This window comes from Ahaetulla prasina, chromosome 1 (assembly GCF_028640845.1).
Source record: "Ahaetulla prasina isolate Xishuangbanna chromosome 1, ASM2864084v1, whole genome shotgun sequence".
Taxonomy (NCBI): domain Eukaryota; kingdom Metazoa; phylum Chordata; class Lepidosauria; order Squamata; family Colubridae; genus Ahaetulla; species Ahaetulla prasina.
In genome coordinates this window covers 180191360-180203970 of record NC_080539.1, presented here as the reverse complement: position 1 = coordinate 180203970, position 12611 = coordinate 180191360, and the positions used below count along the sequence as shown (strand labels likewise).

At 39.4% G+C, this 12611-nt stretch overlaps 2 protein-coding genes across 3 annotated transcripts in view; both read right to left on the bottom strand.

Moving 5' to 3' along the window:
* LOC131198475 (cytochrome P450 2K1-like) overlaps positions 1–12611 on the bottom strand; it is a 95341-nt gene that overhangs the window by 36658 nt on the left and 46072 nt on the right. The window lies entirely within an intron of this gene.
* Positions 1–12611, bottom strand: part of LOC131198458 (cytochrome P450 2K1-like) — a 32259-nt gene that overhangs the window by 2362 nt on the left and 17286 nt on the right. Inside the window, exons 4-7 of one of the 2 annotated variants that reach the window (XM_058183133.1) lie at positions 12174–12334; positions 11731–11814; positions 7733–7877; positions 6613–6797 (exon numbers count right to left, since the gene is read on the bottom strand). In XM_058183133.1, the coding sequence (XP_058039116.1) occupies positions 6613–6797; positions 7733–7877; positions 11731–11814; positions 12174–12334 (575 nt within the window). Of the gene's footprint in view, positions 1–6612; positions 6798–7732; positions 7878–11730; positions 11905–12173; positions 12335–12611 lie in introns of both variants that reach the window. The other variant, XM_058183123.1, reaches the window with a different exon arrangement.

The window sequence follows — 12611 nt, the reverse complement described above, 5'->3', positions numbered from 1 at the left end:
TATGATTGTGGTCAAATTATCATTGGCCCAGTTTGCACCATTCATTCCAGTTAATGATGAACTGAGTTACAACAATTCAAGCATCTTCAGATTGAGTCTTTTTTATATAAAGCAGCATTCTTCTTTCTCTCCAGATGCTGGTGTGGGCACCATGGATGCATAGCTTGTTTGGGCTGAGCAGGGAAGCTGCTGCTTGAGTGGGTGGGGGGACGAGGAGAATGGCGAGACTCGGGGAACAGTCTGCTCTGCCTTACACATTGGCAGAAAGAATCAGACCACAAAATACAAGCTAGGTGGACATCACCTTGTAGATGACCTTCTTCCTATCAAAGACCTTGGAGTTCTCATATCAAATGATCTAAGTGCCAAAGCCCACTGCAACTACTTCGCCAAAAAGGCATTAAGAGTTGTAAACCTAATCTTGTGTAACTTCTTCTCCAGTAAGATTACACTACTAACCAGAACATACAAAACATTTGCTAGACCAATTCTTAATTATAGCTCATCTGTCTGGAACCCACACTGCATATCAGACATTAATACAATTGAGCGTGTCCAGAAATATTTCACAAGAAGAGTCCTCCACTCCTCTGATCACAACAAAATACTTTATCCCACCAGACTTGAAACTCTGGGTTTAGAAAATTTAGAACTACGCCGCCTTCGGTATGACCTGAGCTTAGCTCATAAAATCATCTGCTACAATGTCCTTCTTGTCAATGACTACTTCAGCTTCAACTACAACAATATACGAGCACACAATAGATTCAAATTTAAAGTGAACCGCTCCAATCTCGATTGTAAAAAATATGACTTCAGTAACAGAGTTGTTAATGCTACCAGACTCTGTGGTCTCATCCCCAAATCCCCAAAACTTTAACTTAAAACTGTCTACTGTTGACCTCACCCCATTCCTAAGAGGTCTGTAAGGGGAGTGCATAAGAGCAGCAGTGTGCCTTCCATTCCTGTCCTAATGTTCCCTTTAGTTGTATTCATTTTATATTTTCAATTTATGCTTATATATATAATTTAATATGTATTTGACAAAATAAATAAATAAAATAAATAGGTCATATTCATATTCCAGAGTGGGAGCTGGATGTCGCGGCTGTTTCTTCGGCCCTTGTTGGTGCTCCTGCACTTGGTCTCTCAGGGATATGCTTGACTTCCTCTCAGCCCCAAGACACTGGCTGGCTGAGAAAGTGTGAGAGAGACAGAGAAAGAAAGTGGGGAGAGAGAGAGAGGGGAGAAGAGAGAGAGAATAAGAGAGAAAGAGGAAGGGAGAGAGAGAAGAAGGGAGAGAGAGAGAGAAAGAGGGGGAGAGAGAAAGAGAGATGACAGAATGAGTGGGAGGGGGGGAGAGAATGAGAGATTGAGAGAGAAAGAGAGGGGGGAGAGGGGGAGAAAGAGAGAAAGAGAGAGGAGGGACAGTGCCTGAAGGACCCCATCCCATCACTGGGAGTCCAGGCACTTCAGCAAGCGGCGTGCTGGATTCGTATTAGTGGTCCCCGGGATTTAAAATTATGGACTTGGTGATCCCTGAGGTCCAAAATTTTGGGGACCCCTGAATTAGAGGATGAGGATGGGACAATGTATTTCCAGAAAGAAAAAAAGAAAAGTATAGCAGTAAATTATTTCCAAACATTATACAGTCAGGAAAAAAATGAAGGGAAAGATATCCAAAGATATCTCCAAAACAAAATCTTCCCAGATTATCAGATTTAACAAAAAAAGTACTAAACGAGAAAATAAAAAAATTGGAGTTACAAAGAGCAATTCAAAACCAAAAAAATAATAAGACTGCAGGTCTGGATGGAATTCCTGCTGAATTCTATAAAAAATTTCAAGAACCTTTAGAACAATTGTTATTAGAAACATATAATGAAGTATTGGAAAAGGCCAAGATTCCAGAATCCTGGATGAAAGCATCCACAAAAATAATAACGAACAACAGAAGATTCAGAACTATAGGGATATCTCATTGCTAAATGCTGACTACAAAATATTTGTGGCTATAATAGCAGATAGAATCAAAATTATACCAAACAAAATTATACATTCGGATCAAAATGGATTCCTACCCAACAGTTATATAAAAAATAACATATGAATTATCATCAACGCTTTATGAAGCTCACCCTGAAAACAGGTAGTTGTGATATTTCTGGAGGTACAAAAAGCTTTTGACAACTTAAATTGGGATTTTATGATAAATCAGTTAATAAAAATGAATTTTGGAGAAAAATTTACAGAAATGATCAGAGCTATATATACTAGACAGAGGGCAAAAATAATAATAAATTGGGAACAAACAGAAATCTTTAAGATAGCTAAAGGAGTAAGACAAAATTGCCCGCTATCGCCTCTGTTATTCATTCTGTCTGTGGAGACATTAATGTCACAAATTAGAGATAATTTGGAAATAAAGGGATTAAAAATTAAATCACAAGAATATAAGGTCCAAGCATTTGCAGACGATTTGGCATTTATTACTGAGGAACCTTTAGAATCTGGACCAACTTTATTACAAGATATAAATCAATTTGGCATGGTAGCAGGATTTAAAATGAATAAAGACAAAACAAAAATATTAACTAAAAATTTAACCAATAAACAGAATAAAGAACTAGAGGAGAAGCTTGGAATTTTGAGAGAAAAGAAAATTAAATATTTAGGAATTTGGCTATCGGAAAAATGCACCACAATAAAGAGAGAAAATTATAATACACTCTTATTACAAATACAAAAGGGCCTGGACAATTGGACCAAATTACCAATATCACTAATTGGCAGAATTTCGACAATCAAGATAAACATATTACCCAAGTTACTTTATTTATTTCAAACGGTACCAATAAAATTAGGGGAAAATTATTTGAACAATTAAATAAAATGACATTAAAATTTATATGCTGAGGGGAAAACACACATATTAAATTCAAATTATTGCAAGATTTCAGGAAAAAAGGAAGTTTCGGCTTACCAGAATGGGAACTTTATTACCAAGTGGCATCCCTAACATGACTAAAAGATTGGATACAACTCAAAAATAAGAGAATACTAACAATAGAAGGCCATGACCTCCAAGTTGGTTGGCATGGCTTTCTCTGGGATGGGAAAAATAAATCACATACCTACTTTCAAAGACACATGTTAAGAGATGCTTTATTGAAAATTTGGGAAAACATTAAAAAGAATCATTATACAAAGGTCCCAATTTGTTTGTCTACAATGAAAGCAATTATTCATCCAAATTCCACAGACCTAAACAAAATGGTGAGATATGTAGAATTATTAGACACAAAAGAAAAATTAAAATCAGTACAAGACCTGAAAAAAACAAGGAATAAATTTGGAATGGTGGCCATATTTACAAATCAAAACTAGATTTAAAAAAGATAAGGAACAATTCGGCATATACAGGGAACAATTGGAATTAGATAAAATATTATTAGAATCAGGGAGAAAAATGATTATAAATATTTATAACTATCTATTAAGATATAAATTGGAAGAAGAAACAGTGAAAGAAACGATGATAAGTTGGGCTAGGAATTTTGGACACACTATAGAATTGGAAAAATGGGAAAAATTATGGGAAAAATTATAAACTGACCGTGGCAGTAACATATAAAGAAAACATCTATAAAATGTTTTATAGAGGGCATTTAGCACCAGCGAGATTGGCAAAAATGTACCCCAACCTATCACTTAAATGTCGGAGATATGGTCCTAAATTAGGAACATAGTACAACATCTTGATAGATGTGCCCAGTGTTAAAAAATTTTGGTACAAAATTAGAAGGTGGCTGGAAGAGATTACTCTCCAAAAGATTGCTTTCAAACCAGAGTTGTTTCTTCTAGGAATAATTGATAAGAAAATGGAGAAAAGTCTGTACTACATAACATTGAATATACTAATGGCAGCCAGAATCACTCTGGCACAAATGTGGAAACAGATCAATACACCATCTGAAGAAATAGTAATTAAAAAGATTTTCAAATGTGCTGAAATGGATAAAATGACAATGGCAATTAAAGAAAGAGATGATTCAGACTACTATGAAGTGTGGAATAGATTCTATATGTGGCTAGAAAATAGAAATCAAAATAAGAAATAAGAATGTAAATTGAAATTTGATTAATGGGAAACTAAGTGTATTGAATACTGGTAAGGATAAAATAATGATTATGTCAACAAATAGGATGTAAGTATCTATAACACTTTTGTATATGAGAATGCTTAATATGGTTATACAAGAATAAGAGAACAATTAGGAAAATTAAATTTAATAGCAAAGATAATTATTGATGTGGAAAATTGTAAAATATTGTATAATGTTGTTACTTATGTTTCGTATTTTACTGTTTGGTGTATGTGTATGTTGTTTTATCTTCCCTCCCCCCCCCCCGTTTTTTTTTTGTTTTCTATTATTTTTTTGGTTTTAAAATGTAAAATATCCAATAAAAACTATTTTTTTAAAAAAGAAAGAAAGATATAGCAAATGAGGAATGATGTTGCACAGAGATGTTTGTATCCAGATGACACACTGCATAAGGAAAGATGGAATGTTTATCTTTGTAATTAAAAATAAAAAGTTTTAATAAAACGGAGACAGCTTTGGTCGCGTTGGTGGATGATCTCTGGAGGGCCAGGGACAGGGGTTACTCCTCTGCCCTGGTCCTATTAGACCTCTCAGCGGCTTTTGATACCATCGACCATGGTATCTTGCTGCGCCGGTTGGGGGGATTGGGAGTGGGAGGCACCGTGTATCGGTGGTTCTCCTCCTATCTCTCCGACCGGTCGCAGACGGTGTTGACAGGGGGGCAGAGGTCGACTGCGAGGTGCCTCACTTGTGGGGTGCTGCAGGGGTCGATCCTCTCGCCCCTTCTGTTCAACATCTATATGAAGCCGTTGGGTGAGATCATCAGTGGCTTTGGGGTGAGATACCAGCTGTACGCTGATGATACTCAGCTGTACTTTTCCACCCCGGGCCACCCCAACGAAGCTGTTGAAGTGCTGTCCCGGTGTTTGGAAGCCGTACGGGTCTGGATGGGGAGAAACAGGCTCAAGCTTAATCCCTCCAAGATGGAGTGGCTGTGGATGCCGGCACCCCGATTCAGTCAGCTGCGGCGAGTTATTGGCCCCAAAGGATAGGGTGCGCAACTTAGGTGTTCTCCTGGATGAACGGCTGTCGTTTGAAGATCATTTGACGGCCGTCTCCAGGAGGGCCTTCCACCAGGTTCGCCTGGTTCGGCAGTTGCGCCCCTTCCTTGATCGGGATGCCTTGTGCACAGTTACTCATGCGCTCGTTACCTCTCGCTTGGATTATTGTAATGCTCTCTACATGGGGCTCCCCTTGAGGTGCACCCGGAGGCTTCAGTTAGTCCAGAATGCAGTTGCGCGGGTGATAGAGGGAGCTTCGCGTAGCTCCCGTGTAACACCGCTCCTGCGCAGACTGCACTGGCTACCTGTGGCCTTTCGGGTGCACTTTAAGGTTTTGGTCACTACCTTTAAAGCGCTCCATGGCTTAGGGCCTGGGTACTTACGGGACTGCCTGCTGTTACCTCATGCCTCCCACCGACCCGTACGCTCTCACAGAGAGGGACTTCTCAGGGTGCCGTCCGCCAAGCAATGTCGGCTGGCAGCCCCCAGGGGAAGATCCTTCTCTGTGGGGGCTCCCACCCTCTGGAACGAACGGGTTTACGCCAAATACCTCACCTTCGGACCTTCCGCCGTGAATTGAAAACACATCTATTTATTCGCGCGGGGCTGGCTTAAATTTTATTGGTTTTAAATTTTCTATTATTAATTTTAAGGGGTTTTTTAGTGTTATATATTTTAAAGTTTTTAGGCCAACTATATAATAAGTTTTTTAATCTGTATTTTAATTGTATATTGTACCGTTTGTTTTACCTTGGCTGTACACCGCCCTGAGTCCTTCGGGAGAAGGGCGGTATAAAAATCGAATAAATAATAATAATAATAATAAAATTTTAAAAAAATTAAGACAGCCCTGAAAAGAAGCTGAGCTTGAGTCTGTTTCTCCCCATCCAGATCCGTACGGCTTCCAGACATTGGGACAGCACTTCGACAGCTTCGTTGGGGTGGTCCGGGGTGGAAAAGTACAGCTGCGTATCATCAGCATACAGGTGGTAACTCACCCCGAATCCACTGATGACCTCACCCAACGGCTTCATATAGATGTTGAACAGGAGAGGCGAGAGAATCGACCCCTGCGGCACCCCACAAGTGAGGTGCCTCACGGTCGACCTCTGCCCCCCTTTCAACACCGTGGTTGTTTGTAGCCTCCCATGATCATATGACTGCAATTTATGTTTTTGCAAGAAACTGGCATTTACTTTCAGTTTCTGGCCAAAAAGTGCTACAGTGAATACTGGGTCCACTTAATGACCACAGCATTCACTTTATGACCCCAATGTTTGCTTAATGAGTGCCACAAAAAAGGTCATAAAAGTGGGCGTGGTCACATAGTGATGCACTTTATGTCCATCATGACTTATGATTAAGATTGTGGGCTTAATTATAGTCATAAATTGTTTATAGTGTACAAAGTAAGATTGGAACATTAACAATTTCACAGCAATCACCTTGGGAATGAAGAAGCCTTTGAAAGTTATATCCTTGGAGGTTGCATGGGGCAAATTGGTTGGAATAATATCAGCAAACCTTTGAATTTCATGAATTACTGCATTGGTGTAAGGCATTTTGAATCGGTCTTCTGTCCTTGGCTGACGAACCCCAACCTCTTTTGCAATTTCTTCTTGGACTTTCCCTGAAAAAATAGAATCTCATCAAGATGATTCCATAATTTCAATTTTGGTTTAAATGGGAGTTTATGCAAAAATTCCAAAGAACATTTATAGTATAATCATTTGTGATTTATGCTTGTAATTTTTCTTTCGGTACTTTTATTCACCATATATATTATTCTATGATTATGCCCATGCAGAAAAAGGTTGACTGTTTATATTTTAAGGTATAGAGATTATGAAATGATTAGTGAGATATAAGAAATCAATTAAGGGAGTATTGTCCTTGAAATGTATAATTCTTAGCAGAAAACTCTATTCAATCTTAGCTCATATTCAGCAGTAATGAGAAGTGATAGGTACATAACACATATTCTGTGACTGCTACATCTTTCAGAAATCTCTGAAAGTATATGTACATATGGTGAGATTTTATAATCCAGTGATGGGTAACCTTTTCCGGATGGAGTGCCCAAAGCACATGGTATGCACCCAAATCACCAAAATGCAATGTGCGCATGCACCCCACCCTCACATGCACGCCCCCACATGCATGCGCATGTGCTCCCCATGTCCCCTGCCCCCCACGCATGCACACACATCCTTCCCCCATGCGCTCCGCCCCCTGCGCATGCATGTTCACCCTGCACGCGCCCTGTCCCCAAACATGCATGGCAGAGACTCAATGACCAGCTGGGCAGTGGGAGGCGCATGCGCATGCATGGTAAAGTTGAACTGGGGTGAAGGCTTGCTTGCCCACAGAGAGGGCACTGCATGACAACTGCTGTACGCATGTCATAGGTTTGCCATCATGGTTATAACACTCTCACATCACATTAATTCCTTTAAATATAAATAGATGGGGCAACTCATTCTTGCTTCTTATTCTTCCACCCCATGTTATTTTGCCACATTATTATACACTTTTACTGAAAATCAGTCAAATAAAACTGCTTACTCTGAACTTCTGGATACTTCATCATTAGGAGTAAGGTCCAGTACAAAGTGTTTGAAGTTGTATCCATGCCAGCAATAAATAGGTTATCCACGAGACCTATAAGGTTATCATTATGGAAATAGCTATTTGTTGACATCTTATTCTCCTGAAGAGTATAAAGAAAAGATATCCATTATAGACATTTAATGTATGTCTATAATCTACATACATGAACAGATCAGTGGTGAAATCCAAACTGGTTTGTTACAGGTTTGCTGCGTGCACATGCGCACCAAAAGGAGGCTTGTGAAGGTAAGTAGAAGCAAGAGGGGGAATCAGCTGTGGTGCGTGATTTAGGTTTGCTAGAAAGCAGGATTTCCTGCTTTCTAGCAAAGCTAAACCCTTCTGCACAGCTGTTCATCGGAAATAATGGTTCGGAGGAACCAGTAGCTTTTACAGTGCCTATTCAACTGAACTGGTACTGAACTGAAATGAACTACTGGTTCAACCAAACTGGTAGCTTTTTATCTACCGGTTCAAATGAACTGATTTTTATCATCGGTAGTGATAAAAACTCAGATAAAAACTGAGTTTTTATCACTACCGATTAGCCCAAACTGGAGCGAACCAGTAGCATTTCACCCATGGAATAGATGTTACAGTGTCAGGAGATTATGAGAGTTGTAGTTCACATGAACTGGAGTACATTGTGTTGTTTATCTGTAATAAATATTGGGATTAATATCTACAGTGGGCTATCAAACTATATATTAATAGTGACCATGATTAATTATGACCATGATTAAATCTAGACTGTAGATTTCTGCTTATATAAAGCAGTGTCCTCCAAATTTCCAGTGTCAAGATATTGTGAGAGTTGTACTTCACAAAAACTGGAGGACAGTGTGTTCCTTAACTGTAATAAATTTTAGGATTATTATTTATAATGGGGGAAAGGCTATCAATATAGTTACAGTGATTATGACCATGATTAAATCTAGCCTTGAGATTTCTGCTTATATAAAGCCTTATCAAACAGACTAAAGCAAAATATAAGCGTCCTGAATATGTCACTAATGTACCTACTAGAGATAGTCTTTAACTTATGACCATTCATTCCAGGAGCATTTCAAGTTAAAATGATAGTAAACAAATGATGGTTATAACCAATTCTTGGACTTTCAACCATCTGAGCAGTCCCACAATTACATGATCCTGCTTTGGGTGCTTGGCAACCATGGTCTAGCACTTACTATAGTTCAGTGGCTGTGATTAATTGCTTGCCTTTTGCAGTCTTCCTTGTTGTTTCCTCCATAAAGATAATGGGAAGCCAGCAGGGATTTTCTGGGGTAAATCTCTCCACTTGCCCCTCTGTGCAACACCACACTCCTTCCCAAGCCTTGACTCCCCCTCCCTTGCACCCTTGTGCACCCCACAATCCCATGCCCTCCCTCAGTCTCTCCCCATCTGGACGCAACCATTCCAATCATTCTGTGCTTGCACTATTCTGCTCCATCCACTTACATACCCCTGCATGTCATCCCATACCCAGCAGCAGCTATTTGGCAACCTGCTGGCTGTTTGGAAGCCTCCTGGGATGGCAACTTCCTGTTGGCTTCCTCCCCTGGCTTTGGTTGTGGGAAGCCATAGGAGTTGTGAGGAAGTCCTTGTCTAACAACTACTTCAGTTCAGTTAACAATGGCAGTTGGAAATGCAGGGATTCCTATCACTAAGCAATTCAATTGTACTTCACAACCATCGCTCAGTAACAGAAATTCCAGGCTGAATTGCTGTCATAATTCAAGGATTATCTATATTGAGTTGCAGACAATAGTAGAGTGGCTTGCAAAGTAGACTTTAAATTAGAGATCATATTTTTAGTTCCTATATGCAGCAAAATTGACCTTTGGTGGTATTGTCGCATGCTGGCTAAAATGTGCCCAAAGTGGCAGGTTTTGTGTTCTATGATTAGCAGGGAGCCCTAACACTCATGTCCTGCCACAAAGAATTATGTCAAGGTCTTGCTTGACCAAAAAGATGATGGATACTAGGGTTTATGGAATTGTCATGCCCACATCGGAATTTAACTCTGAGATTGAAGACCAACAACTGACAGAGAGTGAGAGAATGGCTCCGTTGGCTGTGGAGTCAGGTTGGGCAGAGCAGGAGACGGGTAGAACAAGGGAGAGGGGTTCTGATGAAGACCATGGCCCACCCCTTCTTCATCCTAGGGCACATAGGGAAGAACACAGAAGAGAGCAACGTGGGTTGCATGGCTTATGAGGGAGGAAAGGGCCCCGATTCCCTTCACAAGGCACACCTGGGAATGGAGTTTAAAGGAGAAGATATTTGGAGGGGCAGTTGTCGGGAACAAATGCTGAGTTCATCTCATGTTAACTGCTTTATTTGGGTTCCTGGCTGTTGTGGTCCGCCTGCAGCCTGCGGAGCTGGCAGTAGAGTTGGACAGTGAGGAGGTTGAGGAGGAACATGGGCTCCTTATCTTGCTTGCCCTGCCAGATTAATTACTTTATCTTGCCTTGTTGGATTTATAGTTTCTGCTTATAATGCTTGGACTAGAGTATTTTCAGATCAAAGGCTGTTAAAGGTTTGTGGGAGAGTTTTTCTCCAGACCGGAGAGTAAAAGCGACGTTGGGGGCAAAGTTGAAGCTAATAAAGGGACTCATACTTATTCTCTGGCTGTGTTGCCTTTGTGCCATACCCAGGTCATCACAGGATGCATCTGTGCTAAAGAAGACTGTAAGCATATGGGAAAGACCATGAATTACTGAATGAATTGAAATAAAGAAAAAATAAAATGTTTCCTGTTTTGAAATTTAAGAGAAAATGGAAAAGGAACTTCATCTAAATGAAGACAGCTTCATCTTGTAGATTGGCATATATCTATGTATGCAGGGGAATTAAAATTAGGGTCAATTACGGCAGAAATGCCATAATTCCGGATACGTGAATTCAGGACATCCTTTTGCTGTGGCTGTGTAGGGAAGTGCATCTGCTGAGTGACTGTTGCATTGTTATGTTCCAGTGAATGGTGACAATGGAAGAACCAGCAATGAATCTGGAGAAAAATTGCGATTACCTTCCCCACTTCTCTCTGCCAGTTCTTCTCAATACATGCTAGCTCAATGCTTTCTTTCATGAAGAGTGATTTTATGAATCTTTAAGAAGAAAGATTTCAGGTTTGAGAGCTCACTTTCATTTTTCCATTGATTTCCTTAGACTGCAATTTCTAAAAAAGGGAGAATGGCTTTCCGCTTCTCCTGCACTGCTGCTTCCCAAGGGCCCACCTGACTATCTCCTTACTAGAATTATCCCTCTGTGAGAGACTGTAGAATTGGTACTACAGGTAATCCTTGACTTATGACCACAGTTGGACATTGAGAAAAGTGGTTGTTAAGTGAGACCCCCATGTGACTGCTTCATTCAACTGCTACAAAAAACCAGTGTTGCATTTTACAGGGAAAAGTTCCAGTTAGAGGTGTACAAGCATTGTAGTAGCTTTAATAGACACACAAGGAATAAAGACATCACACGAACAGTGAATCCGTTGGCCATGAAGGATGCTGCAAGAAGACTTGTGGAGAGCCATCACTCAGGAATTCAGGAAGATGGGGAGCTGCCAAATAATGGGAAATCTCATACCCTCGAGGTACTTACAGCCCCTCCTGAATGTTGTTTCATAAAGTTTTAAACATGATCACTGTTTTAATCAGCCTTGGCTGTTTAATAGTGTCCTTGCTGGTGGAGGTTATTAATTTTTATTATTTTTGTTTGTTTATATCATTACACAACCTGAGAAAGAGATTACACAAATTCCAAACTAAACTCACATATTCACCCCTGGCTTTCACTGCAAGAAATTGTTTTCCTGGACATTTCTAAAGCAAGGATTTTCCCTAGCTGCATGTATTCTGGTACCAGCCAGAATATTTTTAAACACGTGAAAGAAAGAAAAAATCAGTTACAATTCCTTGCATACTTAAAATGCTTTTTAAAATTACCTTTTTCTGCCGAACAAGAAATGCATCAATAAAAGTCCTCTGGTTATTTTCATCAAACTCTTTGAGATTTTCAAGGAAAGTGGCCTGTATGAATTCATGGAACTCTTTTTGGTTATTCATTATTTTTTTATAAGCACCCAAAAGGAATCCCAACTTGGGAAACATATTATATACCTGAAACAGAGTTGAATAATAAGAGAGGTAGCATATTAAGAGAACTGAATACTATGAATATATTTTCTAATAGACATCTCAAAGCATTTTTATCCAAATAGGTTTGTTCCATACCCTCCAAAATCACCATCAGTATCATCAACTAAAATACGTGGGTGCTAAAGATATGATAAATCAAGTTTATTAATTAATTAAGATCCAAATCCCACAAATTAAACCTTAATAAACTATAGGGATGACGTTTTTCTTCGTATGAAAGATTACATTACCAACACAGCAGGAGTCCCTGCAAGGTGTAAATTTTCTTCAACTAACTCCAGAAGTCTTAGAAGTGTAGCATCTTCATATTCAAATCTCTTGCCAAGTAAAAAAGAAACTATGATATTGGCAGCTGCAGCTTTCAGAATTGTTGCTGGGTCAAATGGCTTTCCTGGTCATGAGAAATAAATTAAAACAGAATTGTGAAAGGATCACAGAATTAAACCTGCTTTTTGTCCCCTTTAGATGGCTTATACATTTATCATAGAAACTACTTTGTACTCTGCATAAAAGATAGCAAGAAAACATGGATTTATGAGCTAATATTTACTGACAGTAACACAAAGAATAATTCTGTAACCCATCCTTTTAAAACCAGAAATAGTTTCCACTTCCTAATTCCTAAAACAGATAATGATCATGACCAACGTATTTCCAAACAACATAGG